We start from the raw sequence: 22,253 nt of genomic DNA on the forward strand, positions 1-22,253 counted from the left end.
GTGAGTTTGTATTCAGAATTCTAGGGTGGGAGCTAGCAGTAATAATTCTTTTCATTCAGAGCATTTCAGGTTTGACAACTTTTTATCCTTTTTTCCTGATTGCCTTCTTTTGCACATTCAAGGCAACAGATGATAGCAGGCATCTCTGAAACTTCACGGTCTGTTTCCTAATAATCCTGAACTTCAGAGTACAAGTCAAAAATTACAGTTTACTTAGAAGTATTATTTTTCTTAAGTTTGAAAACCGTGTACAGCAATTGCAGGTTGTTGTGGCAGGGCTAACTGATAAATTGATTGTGCAAGAAGAAAATTTCCATGTAACCTAGGACACACACATTTTAATGTCTATTTACTTAGGAAGATCAGCCCATTAAAAACTTGCGTATTGATCAGGAAGACAGCTGTTATCCTTTGGGTGTGATCAAGGGTTGTAAATCTTCTAAATTGACTTAATTTAACCAATTACTAAAATAATACCCACAAAAACAAAGCCGTTCTCAGGTTAGAAATTAATTTGCTTTCCAACTTTCTAATGGCCAAGCCAGTTGAACTCTTAGCATCATCTAACAGGAATGCTTCTTTAAGGACTCTTAAAATTGTGGAAAAAGCATTTTGCAGTTACTAGCACCGAAAAAGACAAAACAAACAGCTACAATAACAAAAGGGCAGAGTTTCTTCTCTTAAGTACATGTCCACTGTGATGTTTAATAAGAGCCACTTCCATCTGTAAGAGTGTTGTGCCCAGGACTTGATGAAAACACCTACATAAACCTAAGGAGGGGGACTAATTCCACCTTGATTTTTCATTCTTAAAATAGAACCTTTAATACTGCTGTTGTTTTAAAGGTAGATTAGAGACTTTTATATTAAACTGGTACTGGCTGTAGTGTTTATATTTGGGGGAAAAGATATATAAACTCTCCATCTTGAATCTCAAAATCCCTGCAATACCCCTGTTGAAGTTATTTCTTTTTTCCCATGAGCGTCATATGGAAGTTCCCGGGCCAGGGATCGAACCCTCGCCACTGTAGTGACAACCCGGGATCTTTAACCGCTAGGCCACCAGGGAACTCCCGGAGTTATAATTTAGAGTTTAATGAGAATGCATAGTTTAAACTGCTGTTGGTGAAGTTTCAAGGGACGAGCTGCATCCTGTTATTGTTTGGTAATGGTTCCTAGTTATTATTTTTGTTTGGTTACTGGTTATTGGTAGTAGTTGTGTTTATATAAGAATGATTCTGGCAGTAATAAGGGCAATATTTTTGTATCCAAACACACAGATTTGCTTTCTTGTTTTGTGACTTTGTATTATGTACAGGGTTTTAAAATCCGAAGACCAGTTGGGCTCTTAATAGGATATCCTATTCTATCTCACATCAAAGCCAGCCTAGATAGGTCGGAATCATTGGCCTTAGGTATTGAAAGATCTCCCCTCTCCCAGTTTCCAGGATTTATCAGTTGTCCCGGGCCCGGGACAGTGGTTTTATCGAATCCTGTGATGCCATTCTTAGCTTAAACCTATTATCCTCCTTTATATTCATTAAGTTCTCCTCTTTGCCTAGCTCAGGTTGAATATTCTACATTTTTGAGGCATCTGGGTCTGTTAACGTTTTGAATTGGTTAAGAGAATCTGCCTGTTTTTAAACATTTTCCTTTTTCAAGGCAAGCATTCAATCCGAGTTTACTCTGGGGGAAAAACAGCTCTTAAAAAAAAAATCTGATGGTAAAAAGCTGGAAAAACCAGCTTACGTTTTCCTAATATGAAATCATCTTAAACTTTTCGTCCCGTCTGGTTTTGTCAGCATAGTGACTAGTAGTGAGAGATGAACTAGTGGCCTTGGGAGATCCTGAAGTCTCCTGAATCATCAAAAGAAGGTCACATTGTATTCATGCAGCTTTAGCTTTTTTAGTGTGTTGTATTGCAAGGAGTTCTCCAAAGCCAGCCACTCCTTAAAAGATTCCATACCTAGCAGTTTGCAACTGAGTTACTGAAGGGTCCATTAAAAATACAGATTTCCCAGCTCCACCTCCTGGAGTCTTCTTTTTTTGAGTGGATAAGTGATGACAAAGCATCTGCATTTTAAAAGCCACTCTAGGCATCTACGTCCACAAAGCTCCCCAAGTGATTCTGATTTGCCGCCGGGTTTGGGAGCCACTGTTGTACTGCCTTGAAATTCTTTATAAATTGGTAGTCCCTTTAAAAGCATCATTATGTTATTCAGGATGCTTGATTTGCTAGAATAGCCCATTTCCTAGTCATGACAGATAACAAAGAGCTTTTATAACTTGTATGTAAATTACTTTACCGAGAGGCCCCCTCTGCTGTATTATCTATCACGAGTCATGAGGGAGGGTTGGTGAAAGTAGCTTCCTTTATTTCCTGAGTGGACAAATGAATGATAATGTGGAAACCACTGGAGGTCCGAATGGGTCATCAAATCTCGTTCTGATCCGTGTTGGCTAGGAGAGCTGCCTGGGAATTCTCTGTAGGTAGGATTTGAAAAATACAGCCAACTTGCCAGATGTTTCATTTCTCCATAGCTGATGCGCTTATTGGAAATAATGGATGCTTAATAGGCAATACAATTTAGTCACAGGTCTTGGGCTGAGTTCTTGGAAGGCAGAAAAACTGCTGAACTATAGAACCGTCTGATTTAAAGCAGAATGGGAGCGCGAAATACTAGTTAGGGAATTAAACTTGGGGAAAGTAACAGTTCAGGAAATAGATAAACGTAGTTTTGAATCCCACTGTGTTTGAATCCCACCTCCTGCCTATGCTACTTTAGACCCTTTTACTGAATCTCTGTGGGCTTCATTTTCTTCATCTGCCAGATGAAAATAATACCTGGTAGCATTGTTCTGTGGATGAAAAGAGAAAATCTGTTCTTTGTACGCTGTGCGGAACTCAATGGATGTTCTCGTCTCCCCCTTTCTCCTAGGGTTTTTTATTCCGTAGGCTTAAGATGTCTTTCTAAATCCGGCCTGGTCTTTATCTCTTTCCAGGAATATCTACTCAGTCAGCTTTTTTAGAAAACGTATGAAAGAGTGAGGACTAAAGTGAAGAAGTAGAGAAGATGGGTAAGAGGAATGAGTCATGGGGCATTTGAAAACATTTTTTTCAACGCGTGGAGTGTCAGAATTACTGTCTGCAGGAATAAATTAAAGACATTTTCCCAATTCTGCCTCAAGGATCTGGGCCCGGCCCGGGAGCTCAGATCAGGCCACTAGGCTTTGAGGGGGCCCCTTGAAGTAGCACCTGACGTCTCTTTTTTCCCTTATCTCTTCCCCCCGCCTCTGCCCCGGGTGCTTTTGTTTCTCTTTCCTTCTCGCCTCCCTTTCCACTCGCCAATCATGCTGCAGTCATCACCGACCAGGCCCCTGGAACCCAAGCTAAGAGAGGTTGCTGGTTGCTAACACCTGTCTCCCAGCTAAATGAATAGGCTCTTTTGTGAGCTAGATGTTAAAAAAGCTGATTAGTACAATACTGGCTTAAAGGACCTATTAATGGTACAACATATGGAAATCACGGAGAGATTAAAGCCGTTGTAGAGATTTGTTTCTCATACTCTACTTTAAATTTTTTTTTTTTTTTTAATTCTGAATTAGGGATGCTGGCTGAATTTTCCCTTGTAAACCGTGACTCTGTTTATTGCCCAGACTAATTTTTGTCATATCGATTGGGAATCATTTATATTCTAAAGAAGTTTCTACCCTTAAGGGCCTTTGTATTCTTCAGCAAATGTCAAACTAGTGTGTAATAGAATTAAAGTTTTGTTCACTGTGCTGCTGACATAATTAGTTTAATTTCTGCTCCTTATATGCTTCTCTTGGCAGCCAGGAAATTAAAATACTAGATTTTGTATAAAACTGCTTTTTTGAGGGGGTGATTTTCCGTCAGCTGAATGGACTTAGGCCCCAGGGTACATTTTTTTTGAAGATGTCTTACTCAACTTTCCTGTAATAGTCTCTTTCTCTCGACAGAATTAATGTATTAAGACACATAATTGGCTACTTAAGCATTCAGAAGAGACAATATTTGGCCTTTACCCCGTGATTATATTTTTTCCTATATCTCTTTTGAGGAAATGTATGTAATTTTTGGAAACCCCTAAGCATATTACAGTTACACGAGCATGTGAACTTTTGCAAAGACTAGAGAATGGAGTGGTTTTCTCTGATAAGCCATAGGATTTAATTCTCTCCCCAAATCATTGCTCTGTTCCTTTTAGATCATAGCGTTTGCAGACCTGATGTGAAAGTAGAAAGGCTGTGATGCCTTGGCAAATCCTCTTCACAGGTTTTCTGTGATACGAAAGAACTGGCTCTAGTCTACAGGGACAGAAGTCACTCTCAAGGAGACTTTACATTTAATTATCCTAATCCACACTTAATTTCCTACAGGATTCTTGGAGAGATTTTTTACCACGCTCCTGATTTCATGGAGTTATGACCTATGAAGTTTTTTTTTTTTTTTAAATCTTGGTTAAAGCTGCTAACTTTTTTTTTTTTTTTTTAATGGAAAGTGACCTTGGTCTGGTAATTTCTCCATTGTCCTCTCTTATAAAAAGAGAAGCAAAACCTTCTTGCTCTCTCAGCAGCCTTTTTCAGTGTCTATCCCCCATGTGCTGGATTCGAACTTTACAAAAGTTGTGTTGAGCTAGTGTTACTTGACTTTTGAAAGCTGCCCCCTCTGATGCTACAGGTTAAGCCTGCACCTCCTGGTTTAACATTCAAATGCCTTTTCTGGAAGTGCATACCTGTGGTTGTGGAGTGGTCGGTTCTCCCTGGGGCAGCCCTTTCTAAGGGTAGGGGAAAGCTCACCCCTGTTTGAACTACTTGGAGCCAGTTCTGATTTGCTGAAACATTTTAACTGTCTTGATCCACTTTGAAGAAATGTTGCCTAGTCATCCTGAAACTTAACAGGAAGTTAGGCCCACTGGAGGCTCTGTTGGCCTCTGAGTGGTTAAATGTAATTTGCCAGTAATCAGTACCATTGTTTATTTGCAACTGCTGGATTATGTTAAAGGACTTGGGGAGAAAAAAGCATTTCTTAAGCAAATGGAGCAGCCTCTTCTTGTTTTTCCCTTTTCATTTACTTTGAAAAATTGGTCTAGTCTTAGTCCTGATCACATGTCTACAGACTTAATGGCACACGATTCACTGCATTTTATGATATAGGAAGGCCTGTTGTCCCTCCAGCTATTTCTGTGAATCTTCCCTTTAAAAAAAAAACAACAAAAAAAAAACTTTCATAGTGATTAAGATGTCTACTTGAGAAATAACCAAGCTTCATCCTCAGATGACTTCCAACCTTCTCCTAGGTCTTGAGTCAGTGGGTCCATAGCCAATGAATTAAACCCCCTTTTGACCATGCTAAATTATTATTTTTTTTAATGTCAGTGGTTTTTAGTAATTATTAGTAGAATTAATAAACATGGCTTGGGAGTTCCGGTTGTGGCTCAGTGGAAATGAATCTGACTAGCATCCATGAGGACTCAGGTTCAATCCCTGGCCTGGCACAGTGGGTTGGGGATGCAGTGGTCTGTGGTGTAGGTCGTGGATGCGGCTCAGCTCCCACAGCATTGTGACTGTGGTGTAGGCCAGCAGCTACAGCTCCAGTTCAACCCCTAGCCTGGGAACCTCCATGTGCCTCAAGTGTGGCCCTAAAAAGACCAAAATAAGTAAATAAATAAACATGGCTTTTTAATTTTACTTTTTATTTTATTTTTTTATCTTTTTGGCTGCGTCTCAGGCACATGGAAGTGCCCAGGCCAGGGTCATACTCCAGTCACAGCAGTGACAGCTCCAAGCCCTTAACCACTGAGCCATCAGGGAACTCCTGACCATGCAAAATTATTATCTTGCCTAGTGTGAAAGAAGATCCACCGGAGCATGAGTCTTTATTCTAAAATGCTGGACAAAAGGAGTGTTCTGACTTGGGGGAAGCGGGAGGAGTGTTTCCCAGGGCTTTAGAGGAATGAGTCAGCTGAAGTACAGCTACTTTGAGGAAACCTTAGTCAAGGATGTTTATCAGGATTGATTTTGCAGGCCAGCAGCCCAATTGTTTGGGCAATTTGGATTTTATGGAGGTGAAGAGGAACGGTTAGGGATTAAAATGTGGGGCAAGGGGTGTGGGGTAAGAAGGAATAACTGCAGGAGTTCCCGTCATGGCTCAGCAAAACAATGACTAGCATCCATGAGGATGGTGGTTTGATCCCTGACCTCGCTCAGTGGGTTAAGGATCTGGCGTTGCCATGAGCTGTGGTGTATGTCGCAGACATGGCTTGGATCCCATGTTGCTGTGGCTCCGATTTGATCCCTAGCCTGGGAACCTCCATTTGCCGTGGTGTGGCCCTAAAAAAAACACAAAAAAAAAAAGGAGTAACTGCAGGGACGGGACCAGGACTTGCCCAGCCCACTTTGGAAAATTCTTAGGCCTTCAGGTTCTCTCACTTTTGTCCACCTCTCTTTCTACCTTTTGGGCGTGACTAGATTCAGATACCCTCCTCTATCGTTTGATCATATCCTGATGGAAGAAACTGCATAACCATTCTGTGTCAGAGCCGAAGGTGACCTTAGCCAGGGTTTGCTGTAGGTCAGATGGGGAGAGGGGCGCCCAGATGTTCCCAGAGAGCTGGACAAGGGGCCCTCCGCCTTCCCTTCCACCCTCCCCACGTGGTTGGACCCAGCACTCCAGGTGACTCTGAGTCATCGCCCGCACGCCCATTGCTCTAGCTCAGTGTTTCCCAACTGTCTGGACTGTTGACACAGTTGGTGACCAGCCCTTAAGGAATCCTGATGGCGAGCCAGCAGTTAATGGGGACATAAATATGATCGTTCTGCAGCTTTACCTCTGGGTGATGGTCATCAGATCCCTAAATTGTACTTATTTGATGAAAATTTTTATTTTATTTATTTATTTTTGTCTTTTTGCCTTTTCTAGGGCTGCTCCAATGGCATATGGAGGTTCCCAGGCCAGGGGTCTAATCGGAGCTGCAGCTGCCAGCCTACACCAGAGCCATAGCAAGGCGGGATCTGAGCTGCATCTGCGACCTACACCACAGCTCACGGCAACTGAGGCCAGGGATCGAACCTGCAACCTCATGGTAATTAAAAATTTTAATACAGCTTATTGGAGTTCCCTTTGTGGCTAAGCGATAATGAACCCAACTAGTATCCATGAGGATGTGGCTTCAGTCCCTGGCCTCCCTTAGTCGGTTAAGGATCCAGCATTGCTGTGGCTGTGGTGTAGGTCTAGCAGCTGCAGCTCCGATTAAGCCCCTAGCCTCGGAACTTCCATATGCCACACATGTGGCCCTAAAAACCAAAAAAAAAAAAAAAAAAAAATTTAATACAACATATCAATGTGTCCAAAATTAATATTAAAAATGAAAATATGTTGACAGTTACATCTAATTTTTTTTTTTTGAGATATCAGCCATCCACACCTGCATGGTTATTTGTGGAAATGCTCACAAATAGCCACCTGAAATCCTCCTTGTTTCATCTTTTTAGAAACAGCACAGATAAAAATAAACCACTAGTTTTGTTTGGGAGGGACTGGTACAGAATTCAAGAGTTCTGAATATCATGTCAAAAAAGTAGTTCTTGATGCCATAGCATGTAAAGGTTTACATGTGTTTTATTATACACATGGTCTTCCCAACCAAACATTTTTGGAAAGGGGGAAATTTTGAAATTTGTTATTATATATTACTATTATAAAAAAATATTAAAATATGCTTTCCATAAGTTTTTTTTTTTTAATTTTTGGAGCTGAACCCATGGTACATGATGAATTTTTCATCACCATGAGGTTGTGGGTTCGATCCCTGGCCTCGCTCAGTGGGTTAAGGATCTGGTGTTGCCATGAGCTGTGGTGTAGGTCGCAGACGCGGCTCGGATCCCACATTGCTGTGGCTCTGGCATAGGCCGGCAGAGGCCTAGGCAGGCTAGGGGTCCACTTGGCGCTGCAGCTGCTGGCCTACGCCACAGCCACAGCAACGCCAGGTCCAAGCAGCGTCTGCAACCTATACCACAGCTTGTGGCAACACTGGATCCTTAACCCACAGAGCGAGGCCAGGGATCTAACCTGCATCCTCATGGATACTGGTGGGATTCTTAACCCACTGAGCCACAATGGGAACTCCCAGAAGCACAATTTTAATACTTGAGGATTTGGTGAGGATACTTAGCTCTAATACATTTAAGAATATATTGACAGACCTTGCATTTGGTGCCTATATCAGGAGGGATATTTACCTCTTTTGACTAAATATTAGAAAGGAGTTTCCAGGAGTTCCCGTCGTGGCACAGTGGTTAACAAATCTGACTAGGAACTATGAGGTTGCAGGTTCGATCCCTGCCCTTGCTCAGTGGGTTGAGGATCCGGCGTTGCCGTGAGCTGTGGTGTAGGTCTCAGACGTTGCTGTGGCTCTCGGTAGGCCGGTGGCTACAGCTCCAATTCGACCCCTATCCTGGGAAACTCCATATGCCGTGCGAGCGGCCCAAGAAATGGCAAAAAGACAAGAAAAAAAAAAAAAAGAAAGGCATTTCCAGCTACTTGGCCTCTAACTTTACTTATAGGTAACAAAGACGCTTAAGGGTGGGGGACAGAAAATAGAATTTGAGGGTGTGCCATTTCTTTGAGGCACCTCAGTGTGTTTGGTCTTTAGAAACTTTTTATAAGAAGCCTAGGAACAGTCATTATTAGTTTTTGTGGCTCTAATGTCAAAACGAGTGTTGGGAGTTCCCGTCGTGGCACGGTGGTTAACGAATCTGACTAGGAACCATGAGGTTGCAGGTTCGATCCCTGGCTTCGCTCAGTGGGTTAAGGATCTGGTGTTGCCATGAGCTGTGGTGTAGGTCGCAGACGCAGCTCGGATCCCACGTTGTTGTGGCTGTGGTGTAGGCCGGCGGCTATAGCTCTGATTAGACCCCTAGCCTGGGAACCTCCATATGCGACAGAAGCGGCCCTAGAAAAGGCAAAAAGACAAAAAAAAAAAAAAAAAAAAAAAAGAGTGTTGGTTTAACGCAGGGGAAAAATCCATGCATGTGTTGCATCCTCGTTTAAATGGCTTAGTTGGATGATATGTCAAACTTGATAGATTATTGGAGCTGTTATTTTGGTGGTTAAACAATAATGAAACTGTTTCGATGTTTGCAGGGAACACTGCTCTCTGTGTCTGGACTTTGCCCTGGAGAAAGTTTCAATTGTTCCAAAGCAATACTAGTTGGAAAATGCAGCTTCTGTGGCTCCTAGCCCAGCTGTCTAAATTACTAGCTATATCAGGCCCTTTGGACAAGCATTGTTTGACGCTTTTGGAAACAGTTTATGTTCCCGATTCCAAAATGTCTGTGGTTGTTCCTGAAGAGTTGGGAAACCTAGAAATGGGAGAAAGGTATTGCCTGTGTCTAAGTGGTCAAGGGTTTTTTCTTTAAGCATCTCTAAAGCCAACTCCATCTTTCTAATGGGGGGGGGGGTGTTGGGCTGTGATGAGGCTCCCTGGGCCTTTCTTTCCTAGTTAGTGACTGTTGAATAGACTAGCGTGTTCTCAGGCTGTGTGCCAACCTACAGAGGACTTTGGTCATTATAGCCTTGGGGTACTTTTTGCCTTATCTTACCTGTATAAAAATGATCGGTCGTTACTATGTGTGGTTACTATGTGCCAGAGACATTGCTGTGTGAGCTCTCTTAACCCTCCCCAAAATTCTGTGGGTTGTAGGCACCATCTGTGTTCCGCAGATCAGGAGATGCGGCACAGAGGAGTTGAAGAATGGGCCTAAGGTCACACAGTGCTGGAACCCAAGCAGTCTGGCTGGAAAGGCCTGCTGCCAACCACCAGGCTCCAGCTGCCTCTTACCCCGTCAGCTTCTCAGATTATGATTTCTTCTCAGAGTAAGTTTTTAGAAATAGGTTCTGTTTCATATGATGTAGGCTTAAAATAATCTTTTTATACATGGGGCCTCCTCGTGTAAATTGTGACTTTAGAGTGATATCAGCAATATTTGTTACTTGCTTTACTGGTTTTAATTCTACTAACACTGAAAAATTGTTTTATAGTTTGTTCCTCATTCTAAAATCGTACCCTTGGAGTTCCCGTGTGGCTCAGTGGGTAAGGATCCAGGGTTGTCACTGCTGTGGTTCTGTTTACATCTGTGGTGCAGGTTTGATCCCTGGCCTGGAAGCTTCATGCCTTGGGCATGACCAAAAGGAAAGAATCAAATTGTAATTGTATTTGATATATCACCCAGTCACCCTCAAAGTCATGTTTGGCTAAACAGCTAAGGCATTGGGTTCAGGGAGAATTTATTTGTAGTTTTCTTTTTCTTTTTCTTTTGGAGTGTCTTCCTGTTTGTCACTAGGCCTTCATGGTAAATTGCCTTCTGTATAAGCGACTGTAGGTGTTAGTGCTCTGAGGGGCCCGTGTTGGACGCGAGGGCGGAGTAAATGGTGATAGACCACTTTCAGTAGGAAGCCCTGATGAGTATAGGAGTACAACTTTGTTATCTGGGCTTGAGACAATGTGTCTTGCTCTTGGTACATGTGAGGGCTGGCCTAGCGAATCACAGAGGAAACATCATTTGCATTTTTTCCACTGACCTCTCCCTCGCATTTTGGAGACTGCTACTGAGACTTTTGCAGGAAAAACCGTTTGTAGTAAGAAGCCTGTCACATGTGAGGTGCCCCACATCTTTCACAATCTATTTGTGTAATTGCTGCAGTTTTCAGATGCTTTTGATTTCAAGCAGGACACTTTGGGCTGCATGCTGAGCCGAAATTGCAGCAGGAGTTCACTCTGCATGAGTTACTTCTGTTGCCTCCTCTGGCTTATTGCTCGTGGGCCTGGGAAAGCTCAGATAAAAATACTGGGAGGAATGAGGCACAGGTAATGCCTGAAATATATTTCCGGTGGCTAAGTCAGCAACTGACCCATGCTTAAAGAATCTTTTTTTTTTTTTTTTTTTTAAATTTCTGACATAGTAGGGATGGCTGAATATTATGAAATGTGCTTTGCGTTACAAACTGTTCACCTTCCTAAGTTCGCCTTAGTGGTGGGACAATAGAATGAATAATACTCATTTGTGATCACATACATCTTTCTCCCCCAACAACCCCGTTCTCTTCTCTCTTGCTATAATTTTGTCAGTTCTAAAACGTTAGGGAAATGGAATTATAACAATACGTGGCCTTCTGAGGTTGGCATTTTTCCCTTGGAAGTAGCCGTCCATCCAAGTTGTATTCAGGATGGCCCATTCCTTTGTATTGCTAAATTGCATAAGTAGTGCAGTATGGATGTACCATGTTTTTTTAACCATTCACCTATTATTGGTTGTTTCCAGTTGGGGGCTGTTACAGATAAAGCCATGATGACCATTTATGTATTAGATGTTTGTGTGGACACAGTTTTAAGTTCTGGGTTAAGTGCCCAGAAATGTTGAATTGCTGAGTCTTGGAGCAAGGGTATCTTTAGTCTCTTAAACAAACTACCACACTGTATTCCCAAGAGTCTGTCCCACCAGCAATGTGTGAGATCCACTTTCTCTGCATCCGTGCCGGCATTTGGTGTTGTCCCCATTTTTAGTTTTAACTTTTTTAATAGGTAGCGTATCTGGGTTTTAAGTTCCTCAGATGTGCTTGTAAAACTGATTTGACAAAGAGCAAAGATTTGTGAGTTGTGGGTGTTTAGCCCTCCATGTGGCTCTGTCTCCGGGCAGTGCTCAGGGGTCTATTGACCTTCTTCTTTGTGTGTGAGGGGTGGGGGGGCAGGGAGGTGCCCCTACAGCATGTGGAAGTTCCCAGGCCAGGGATCGAACTCGCACCACAGTAGTGACCCAGGCCACAGCAGTGACAGCACTGAATCCTTAACCTGCTGAGCCATGAGGGAACTCCTGTTGACTTGTTTTTTTAAATCCCCTGCTGTGGTGTCCTTGAGAGAGGGGAGTCTGACCAGGGCTAACCTTGGGGGAAGCAAGGACTGTGAGCCCAACACTCACCTTCCCCTTTGCCTGGTAGGACCTAGCACAGCCCTGTTTGTGGCTCGGTACTGCCAGTGATGATGAAGGAACGGTGTTGTCCCAACACCAGGAATTCTGGTTAATTCTCTGTAAATTTGCTGCAATGAATGTAGCCTTGAATGTTTTGAACATTTGGCACAGAATGGCCCTAACAATGTGTTCAAGTAGTTTTGTTTCATTTTATTCGTCCACATGATCTTGGGTACTTTATTTTTGGTAATGCTAATTAGCTCACACTGCACATTAAAAAAAAATGCTAAAATAGCCAAAAGTGTATGCGTAAAGCAGAAAGTAAGTGTCCATCCCTACCACAAGTACCTACTATTAAATGGTTCTAGACTTTAACTATATGTGTTTTGTATCTTGCTGTGTATCTATGTATGTCTTGGGTGTGTATTCCCCACCTGCTATTTTGTACTGCCTCCCACCCCCGCTTTTTTTCCCAGTGCCTAATATATTATGGGCATTTTCCCCTGTGATTCTTCAAGTGCTGAATACCTATGACGAAGCTTTGGGTTCCTTTCTCTAACCTTTTTTGTTGTCTTGTAAAAGGGACAAGAGAAACCTTTGAAAGACCTGAACAATATGTATTTTATTCCTTATTACATGGGTTTGGCTTGAAATCAGGTTGTGGCTTTATTTGCAAGTACACCAGTAGAATTCTGGGTGTTAGGGTCTATCCACTTTATTATAAATAATGCAGGTCTGATTTTATAATGTGATCTCCTGCAGAACCTGGAGGGAAGCACAAACTGTGAGCACAGGAATCTTTAGGGACGGCGTAGTCCTCTGGGTATTTGTCTCTTCATCAGCTGCTTAGTCAGATGGAGTGTTTTCTTAAGTGCTTCTGAAATGCACAGCCCAGTTTTTATTTTGAAATCATTCCTTCCGTCTTCTCTCCCCTCTTCCATTACTTTGATTACCTTGATGGGATGTTCAAGCTGTGCAGTCTTGTCCTTTTATTTCCATAGCCTGGGAAGCCAGTTTGAAGATTAACTTTAGGTGCACAGGGAATCTGATCTGCTTGGCTAGAAGTCACCCATCAAGATGAAACACGTGTCAACAAAGGCCCCACTAGACTTGGGCACCTGAATGAAGGTAACTGAATCTCGTGGCATCTTCAGTGGAAACTGGGGTGAAAATTTAGCAGAGCATGAGTATGAGGAGGTAGAGACAGAAAGAGAAGGGGCGGGAGGAGAGAGCGGATGAGAATGTATCCAGAGGTATACAGTAAATAAAACTCATGAATTAAGGAAATCTTCAAAGCTGAATTATAGAATCCTTGTTCCGAGAGGGTGGCTACTGGGGAATAGGACATGAGCTTACCAAGTCGCTTCATTAGGAAGCTACTAGAGTTTAGGTGATGGAATTTGATGACAAGGGCCTTTTCCTCTGCCCTTCTGTATTAGCAGATCAGGGGGAAAAAAAAATGAAGAAATAGTTTTGTATAGAAAATGGCAGTTGGGGAGTTCCTGTCATGGTGCAGTGGTTAATGAATCCGAATAGGAACCATGAGGTTGCAGGTTCGATCCTTGGCCTTGCTCAGTGGGTTAAGGATCCGGCGTTGCCGTGAGCTGTGGTGTAGGTTGCAGACACGGCTTGGATCCTGAGTTGCTGTGGCTCTGGTGTAGGCCAGTGCCTATGGCTCCGATTAGACCCCTAGCCTGGGAATCTCCATATGCCGCGGGAGCAGTCCTAGAGAAAGGCAAAAAAAAAAAAAGAAAGAAAGAAAGAAAATGGCAGTTGGAGTTCCTGTTGTGGTGCAGTGGAAACGAATCTGACTAGTATCCATGAGGATGCGGGTTCAGTCCCTGGCCTTGCTCAGTGGGTCGGGGATCCAGCGTTGCCGTGAGAGCTTGGATCCCATGTGACTGTGACTGTGGCTGTGGCTGGCAGGTGTAGCTCTGATTCGACCCCTAGCCTGGGAACTTCCATATGCCAAGGGTGCGGCCCTAAAAAGCAAAAAAAGAAAAAAAAAAAAAAAAAGAAAGAAAATGACAGTTATCCAAAGGTTCCAGGATTTCCATTGCCAGGTTTCTAAAGCCAGCTGCCCAAGATAGCAGTTTGGTCACGTCGCTGATTTCCTTTCTCCCAATCTTGTCATCAGGTCATCTGACAGTGTCCTGTCAGCTTTGGAGTCTTCCTTTTCCTATGGGCTTGCTGCTTTTTCAATTCCTGACATTTAGAAATCTAGTTTTTCATTGTGCCTGAGGTAGGGAGTTTCTGTACCCTTGATACCGGATACCTTTCTGCTCTCTGAAGTATTAATGCACAGTGGCTAGTAAAGTGCCCTGAATTACACGAGAGAACAGATTCTGGTGACTGCACCTGTGGGGACAGGCTGGGCTCACTTGCCCTCCTGCAGCTTAGGGGTGGTTTTGTAGCAGAGTGCTGTGAATCGGGTTGCGTCTCCTTCAGTGCTGGTGCCTAGATCTGAACACTAAAGTGACTCGTTAAAGTTTAAAGGGACTGCCTGGTCCTCCTGGCCCCAGATGGAATGATCCCGCCATGGTGACAGCCTCCGTCTCCCAGGAGAGGCCATCTTATACGGCAGGCCTGTGCTTCCAAATGGCACACAGGCCTGCGTTGGCTAATGCTGCGGTGATTAGCTGGCTTTTGGGCACTCGAGACATATGAGCTGGATAGCATCCCATGGTTTGAATTTCTGGGCAAAACTGCCTCCTCAGAAAGTCAAATCCTCTGCTTTCAACAGGTGCCTTTGCCTTTGTTTTATTTGACTATAGTGCCGGGTCAAGTAAACTTTAATTTTCACAGCCGTAAAAATGCCCATTAAGCCCCTTGTACTGCATCCCAGGTGTGAAAATGTCTCAGTCTAACACGGTTGTAGGTGACAGTGAAAATCCTTAAGAGTAGTTAGGATAATTGCGTAGGAGGCTTGAGGCAAATAATGGTCCAGCCAACAAAATAAATACAGTTCAGTTGTGATATTCTTGATGGTTCTTGAAGGTGAGGGCACGAAGGTCTAAGATCTGCTCTGTGAGCCTGTTTTTTAGTTTGGGTGTCTTTGGAGGGAGGAAAAAAACTTAAAATTTTTATTAGAGTATAGTTGACTTACAGTATTGTATTCATTTCAGGTGTACAGCAAAGTGAATCCATTCTTTTTCCCCAGACTATTTGGGAGATTTCCCTGTGCTATACAATAGGTCCTTGTCTATTTTATTTATTTTTATTTTTTGATTTAATATTTTGTCTTTTCTAGGGCCGCACCCGAGGCATATGGAAGTTCCAGGCTAGGGGTCTAATCGGAGCTGTAGCCGCCGGCCTACCCACAGCTCACGGCAATGCCGGATCCTTGACCCACTGAGCAAGGCCAGGGATCGAACCCGCAACCTCATGGTTCCTAGTCGGATTTGTTAACCACTGAGCCACGATGGGAACTCCTGGTCCTTGTCTATTTTATATACAGTAGTGTGTATATGTCATTCCCATTCTCCTAATTTACCCCCAGTCCCCCCAACACACATGACTTCCCTTTGGTAACTGTAAGTTTACTTTTGAAATCTGTGAGTTTCTTTCTGTTTTGTAAATAAGTTCTTTTTATCATTTAAAAAATTAGATTCCACATATAAGTGGTATTAAAAAAACACTTTTCATTTTACTGTATGTAATTAGTGCTGAGGGGAATTTTCTTGTGGTGCAGTGAGTTAAGGATTTGGTGTTGTCACTGCAGTGGTTCAGGTTGCTGCTGTGGCATAGGTTCCATCGCTGGCCTGGGAATGTTCACTTGCTGCAGGTGTAGCCACAAAAAAAAAAAAAGTAGTTCTTAGGAAACAGCTATGACCTGTCTCTCAAAACACGATCCAAGGCCTGTCTGTATCAGAATCACTTGGGGGAGTTCCTGTTGTGGCTCAGTGGGTTAAGGACCTGACATTGTCTCTGTGAGGATGTGGGTTTCATCCTTGGCCCCACTCAGTGAGGTAAGTATCTGGGGTTGCCACAAGCTGCGGTGTAGGTCACAGATGGGGCCAGGATCCGGTGCTCCTGTGGCCATGGCTGTGGGCCTGTAACTGTGGCTCCAGTTCAGCCCCTCGCCTGGGAACTTCATGTGCTGCGGGTGCAGCCATAAAAAGAAAAAAAAGTCCCTTGGGAGAGGGAGATGATTATTATAAATTCTGGTTCTGGGGCCTCCTTCCACTTCTGCTAATTCAGAGAGTTTGAGGGATGAGGTTGGGAAGTGATCATGTTCAGTTGGCACCCCTTGTTGATTCTTAAGTACCCCTAGAGTTGACTCTTGAGTATACTAAAGTTTTCTTCGTTTTTCATGCTTAATTGTGATTTATTACATGATAGGTAGTCCGTTGACATTAATTGTCTTTTTTTGAAGAGTAGGTACTCTAGTTTAAAAAAAAATGTATAAGATCCCGCAACACCCAAGAGTAGAATTTGGCAGTATCCTTAATTATCACCAAAATGAGAAGGCCACTGGTTCCTGGAAATTTGGGTTTAATCAGTTCACTGTCTTCTCAATCAGAAAAAGGATGTGGAAGGAAAAAAAGGAAAAAGATGTGGACGTAAATAAAACTAAGTTTGTTGAAAAGAGGAAATGTGCGGTATTATTTAGGATGCTGGGAATGGGGAAGAAGGTAAAAGGAAGGTGTTGAGGAAAGCGTGAGAAGGGAAAAGATGAAAGTAGTTTATAAACAGTAAAAAAAATTAAAACTAACTGAATTTTAGATTGCCAAGTAATACTTAAATACGTGCTTGTAAAAAACATTCAGAGAGTTCCACTGTGGCACAATGGGTTAAGAATCCGACTGCAGCTGCTGCAGAGGTGCAGGTTCAATCCCTGGTTCTGTGCAGTGGGTTAAAGGACCTGGCATTGCCACAGCTGGGGCTTAGATTCAGTCCCTGGCTCGGCAGTTTCCATATGCTGAGGATGTGGCCATTAAAAAAAAAAAAAAAAAAAAAAATTCGAATACTGCTAAAGCTAAAGTACCTCCTTGCTCTGCTCCCATTGCTGTTCCTGCCCATATCTTTGCTGTTCCCTCCCATATCTTTTTGTGTGTATTGATAGCTTTCTGTGGATTTGGAAGACTACAGAATCCTGGAAATGAATGTTTTAACTTCTCTTTTGATATCTGCTTATTGTTTGTAATGTTAAGATCTATCAGAAAAAAACCAAATGTGGACTGTAAATGCCATCACCTACTTCTGCTCAAGTAAAACGATGGGTATTGTGTTTGCAACGTGTAGATACACACACCCCACACACCCGTGTACATACACACACACATACACATGTTAAAATAACTCTTGTGACCACACAAGAGAGGTCAGCCTATATAGCTTTGGGTGCTGAATTACTTGTCTTATTTGTTTTAAAATATATTTATTGTTTTAAAATAAATATATTGAAAGCGCTTAAGCATAGAGCCACAATTATTTTTCTTATTTCACATACAGTCTCATATTCTTAGAGCTTTCATACAAGCTTATAACATCTCAAGTGCCTGAAGCGGTTAGTTCAAATTTAGCATCTTTTTAAAGCTCCATGTGTGTAATCTTCAGTCTTTCTCATCTCAAAGAAGGAGTTAGGCTGGAGTCTGGTTATATTTGGAGACACTGATGGGAACTGTGCAGAATCCCAGGAGGGAAATGATGGTCTGAGAAGGCTCCCCTCACCTGCCGAGTGCTCTTCATCTTAGCAGAAGTGGGAAGTTCTGATGCTTCTGACCCTCACGCTGCTCTTCACATAATTTACATTGACTTCCTGGGCACAGTACCGACTGGATTTTCTCTTCTTTATTTAAAGTTTCCTAATGTAGAATGAGTCAGAAGCTTCTAACAATACTGTAGTTTTAATCCAGAAGAGTTTCCGGATTCGTCTGTACTGTATGTACTTTGTGAGTTGCTCCATATTAGGATGTTTATGACTTATCATCAACTACAGAAATATTTTTTCAAGTGTGGGCCATGAGATAATGGTTGTCAACTGCTGTAAAGATGCCTTTTATCATTTGAAAAAGACTAATTAACACACACTGTAGGAAAACTTCTTTAAACGCGGCTATTTTCTGGGAGTTCCTGTCGTGGCGCAGTGGTTAACGAATCCGACTAGGAACCATGAGGTTGCGGGTTCGATCCCTGGCCTCGCTCAGTGGGTTAAGGATCTGGCATTGCTGTGAACAGTGGTGTAGGTCACAGACGCGGCTTGGATCCTGCGTTGCTGTGGCTCTGGCGTAGGCCATCGGCTACAGCTCCGATTTGACCCCTAGCCTGGGAACCTCCATATGCTGTGGGAGCGGCTCTAGAAAAGACCAAAAAAAAAAAAAAAAAAAAAAAAAGTGGCTATTTTCTGAAAAGGAAGGCACTGAAGGGGAGGAAAGAAAGGAGGGACATTTTATAAAACCTTCTAAAAGCCCAGTGTGGTTATCCTGCTGGAATAATGTAATTAAGGGAGATTGATTTGGAGAAATAACTTTTTTTAAACTAGCCTCATGAAAAGGAAGAGAATTAAATAGCATAGTGTTTTGGAGTTCATGTTGTGGCTCAGTGGTTAATGAACCTGACTAGTGTCCATGAGAACTTGGGTTTGATCCCTGGCCTTGCTCAGTGGGTTAAGGCTCTGGCGTTGCCGTGAGATGTGGTGTAGGTCGAGGATGTGGCTTGGATCCCTCGTTGCTGTGGCTGTGGTGTAGGCCAGCAGCTACAGTTCCATTTTGACCCCTAGCCTAGGAACTTCCATATGCTCTGGGTGCAGCCCTAGAAAGACAAAAAAAAAAAAAAAAAAAAGCGTAGTTTTTTAAACTCAAAATCTGATGATCTGCATGTACATTTTAATCAATCTTAACGTTTATTAAATGACAGGCCGGATTGGCAGCTACACCCAGAATTGGTGCCTTATGAGACCTGCCTCACAGGATGGACTAGGCTAGGTGTGGCCTTGATGCCCGCACTAAGAAACAGCTGCTTACCGTGGGAAATTCTGAGCAGGGAACAGAAGGATCTGATAGGAACTGTAGTTTCTTTCTTGTAAAGTGAGAACACATAGAAAGCAAGGACTTAATCTTTTGTTTTCTTTGTCTAGCACCCATGCCAGTTCTAGCCTGTCAGGGCCAATTCAATAATAATTAATACATGTTGATAAGCCAGTCATTCTAGAATTGATTTTTTAAAAAGCTGACCAATAAATGAGAATTGACATAATCGAAGGCTTTTTCTGTTGAAAGTAAGTGTTAGTGTGATTTTAGACTTCTCTATTCCTTAAACACCTAGTAGGTGTGAGGGTGGGTAATTTAGCCTTAGCAGAGAGAATGTGGCAGCTGATTAAACAACCCCTCCTGTATATCTGTCTGTTCTAGAGAACATGAGCTGGCTAAGGAAACAGAGGTCAGAGGAGGCTTAGTGCGGGGGGTGGCGGGGGTGGGGGGGGGGGAGCAGTGAGCTGGTCAGAGCTGACAAAATTCACCCTGATGATTTGACCAGCTAGCTGCCACTGGGCAAATCCCCCCAGCCCTCTGACCCCGACATTCTAATTCGTAAATGCTAACTTCTTTATCAGTCCCTTGGGGAAATCTTCAGAGCTTGAGAACCGCTACCTTCAGTAATCTTGCCGTCAGGAGCCCCAGGCTGTTCTCAGATGAAATTTCAGAAGGTGGCCAACCACTGGAGCTTTCTGGGTGACCAGCAGCTGGGGAATAAGATTCACCTGCCCCCTGCCGCCACCCTGTAATCAGCTTTCAATTTAAAACAAAATCAGTGGAGTGCCTCCTCTTTTCTAGGTTGCAGTCGATTGCAGTTGGCTCAGGCTGAGTTGTTTGGGAAATAGAGTTTTGCCTGGCGTGAGTCAGCACTGCCCTGGGTAAACCGCCTGCTCTGTTGCAATCTTGCTTACCAAAGATACGTCCCCAGGCAGCACCATTCACTGCCTGAAAGCCGCTGCTGTTGGTTCCTGAGATGATCTCATCTGAAACGGGGCTCCAAGGACCTCAGCAGCGGCAGGAATTGGAGGCAGCCTGCTTTCTGCCCTGGCAGTGTTTTGAAACAGGCAAAATCAGGTAACATTAGCAAGACTGAGCTGCAGTAGAAACTGCCGAAGAGCCTCAGTCTTCAGAATGAGTCAGTGCTTTTTCAGTTTGGCTATCCTAAAGTTGGTCCTTCAGCTCTTTGGAGGGGATGCTAGGGGAAGTTTCATTTCCTTTGGGACCTGGATGTGGCTTTGGGCCTAGAGACCGTTTATTACATAAACTTTAGAGAAATGAGGCATGTTCCATTGACAGCTTTATCCATCTTTTGCTCTTGTATTTTTGGTTCTTTTTGTGTCCTGTGAGAAATCGTTTATTCAGACTAAACCATTGTTAAAGGAAGAGAGAGGCAAACATATTGGCTTTTCTCCTAATTGTGTATATTGACTTGCAGAGAATACTAACTTACCAGCACGTTTCTGAGGTGCTGTGGAGACCGAGAACCTCTCATCCCTGACTCTGTTCAGGTTGCTGTTCTGTCTCCTTTCTGCTCTTCCCTAAGCTGCTGTTGCTTCTTTTTTTTTTTTTTTTTTTTTTTTTGCTTTTTAGGGCCGCACCTGAGGCATATGGAAGTCACCAGGCAGGGGTCTAAGATGGAGTCACAGCTGTTGGCCTACACCACAGCCACAGCAACGCTGGATCCTTAACCCACTGAGTGAGGCCAGGGATCGAACCTGCGTTCTCATGGATCCTAGTTGGGTTCATTAACCACTGAGCCACGAAGGGAACGCCCATTGCTAAGCTTCTTAAGTCTTCAGCCTCATCACTAGGCAGTAGCCCCCCTTAAAGTTAACCTTTACAGTTACCCAGATGGTTCAGGTTCTCTTTACTTCAGGCCTTTACAGACACAAGGCTCTGACACACCCTTCTGCTTAACCGGGCCGGCCAGCTGTAGCCTGGAAATCACTTCCTCCATGAGGTCTCTTCTTCGCTTTCTTCTTCTTCTTTTTAAAGTATGGTTGTTTTACAGTGTTATGTCATGAAGTCTCTTAACTCACCAAGACCGGATGAGTACTCAGGAGAACCCCGTGTTGCCTGCATCAAAGGGTATGTTGAGAAGCAGCACCTGTTTTGTTAGAATTGTATCCCTGGTGCTGGGCTCATAGTGGGTTCTCAATAAGGGTAGAATAGGAAGAGCCTATGTTGTACTTCCTCAGTTCCGATCCTCTTAGTGACTCTGTTGTTTTGGCTTCTGCTCTCATTACCCTGTTCCTGTTTCCCTGGAAGATGACAAGTAAACTCCTGTGTTCCAGACCCAGTGTTCTGGTCCTGGTTTCAGCCTCCATCTTACTTAATCTCTGCCTAGCATTTGGTACTATTGAGCCGTTCTTTTTTTTTTTTCCACAGCAACCCTCTTCCTTTGGCTTTGAGACTACCTTGTCTCTTCTCAGTTTCCAGAGTATCCTTCCATCATTTATTCTCATTTTCCTTTGACTCTGCCATAAAAGCCTTGGGTTTCACTCTTCTCCCACGCCCTTCCTCTAAGGATCTCAGCTATGCCCAGGCATTCAGTTGTCCTCAGTATGTCTTACCAGCCCGGCTGTCTCCCCCAAACTTACTTACTTACTTTCTTTCTTTCTGTCTTTTTGCCATTTCTTGGGCCGCTTCTGCGGCATATGGTGGTTCCCAGGCTAGGGGTCTAATCGGAGCTGTAGCCACCGGCCTACGCCAGAGCCACAGCCATGCAGGATTCCAGCCGCGTCTGCAACCTACACCACAGCTCACAGCAACGCCAGATCCTTAACCCACTGAGCAAGGCTGGGGATCGAACCCGCAACCTCATGGTTCCTAGTTGGATTCGTTAACTACTGCGCCACGACGGGAATGCCTCCCCCGAACTTTAGATCCTTATTTCCAACTTGACAGATTTTGACAAGCTTTGGCCAACTTGACAGACCTCCAGGGTTGTTCAAAAGGCATCTTAAATTCAACATGTACATAACAACTCATTATCTCCCCTACCCAGCATCTGTTATCCGCCTGTAGTGCTGTATGTGTGTACTTTGTTAATTATATCCACCAAATCCTCCTATCATTCTTTTGATGCCTCACGTCTTCTAAATATATGCTAAATCTATGGTTACTAAACCCTCTTGATTATATTGGAGTACCGTTCGATATGTCTTTTTCTTTTTTTAAAATTAATTTTTAAAAAATTATAGTTGATTTACAATGTTGTCCATTTCTGCTGTACAGAAAAGTAACCCAGACACACACACATTTTTTTTTCTCACAGTATCCTCCATCATG

General features: G+C 43.3%; 1 protein-coding gene across 21 annotated transcripts in view; it reads left to right on the top strand.

The window, feature by feature from the left end:
- The window catches only part of RFFL (ring finger and FYVE like domain containing E3 ubiquitin protein ligase), a 75,776-nt gene that overhangs the window by 1,434 nt on the left and 52,089 nt on the right, over positions 1-22,253 (top strand). For 4 of the 21 annotated variants that reach the window (XM_021067420.1, XM_021067421.1, XM_021067418.1 and 1 more), the window contains one exon: positions 3,004-3,078. The exons of 6 other annotated variants lie outside the window; for them this stretch is intronic. In XM_021067420.1, the coding sequence (XP_020923079.1) occupies positions 3,075-3,078 (4 nt within the window). In that variant the 5' untranslated portion in view covers positions 3,004-3,074. Of the gene's footprint in view, positions 1-11; positions 2,491-3,003; positions 3,079-8,994; positions 9,402-9,468; positions 9,899-9,937; positions 13,117-19,412; positions 20,037-20,556; positions 21,051-22,253 lie in introns of those variants that run through there. 11 more of the 21 variants (XM_021067419.1, XM_021067427.1, XM_021067428.1 and 8 more) reach the window with 11 other exon arrangements.

The sequence above is a fragment of the Sus scrofa genome, chromosome 12 (assembly GCF_000003025.6).
Source record: "Sus scrofa isolate TJ Tabasco breed Duroc chromosome 12, Sscrofa11.1, whole genome shotgun sequence".
NCBI classification, from domain to species: domain Eukaryota; kingdom Metazoa; phylum Chordata; class Mammalia; order Artiodactyla; family Suidae; genus Sus; species Sus scrofa.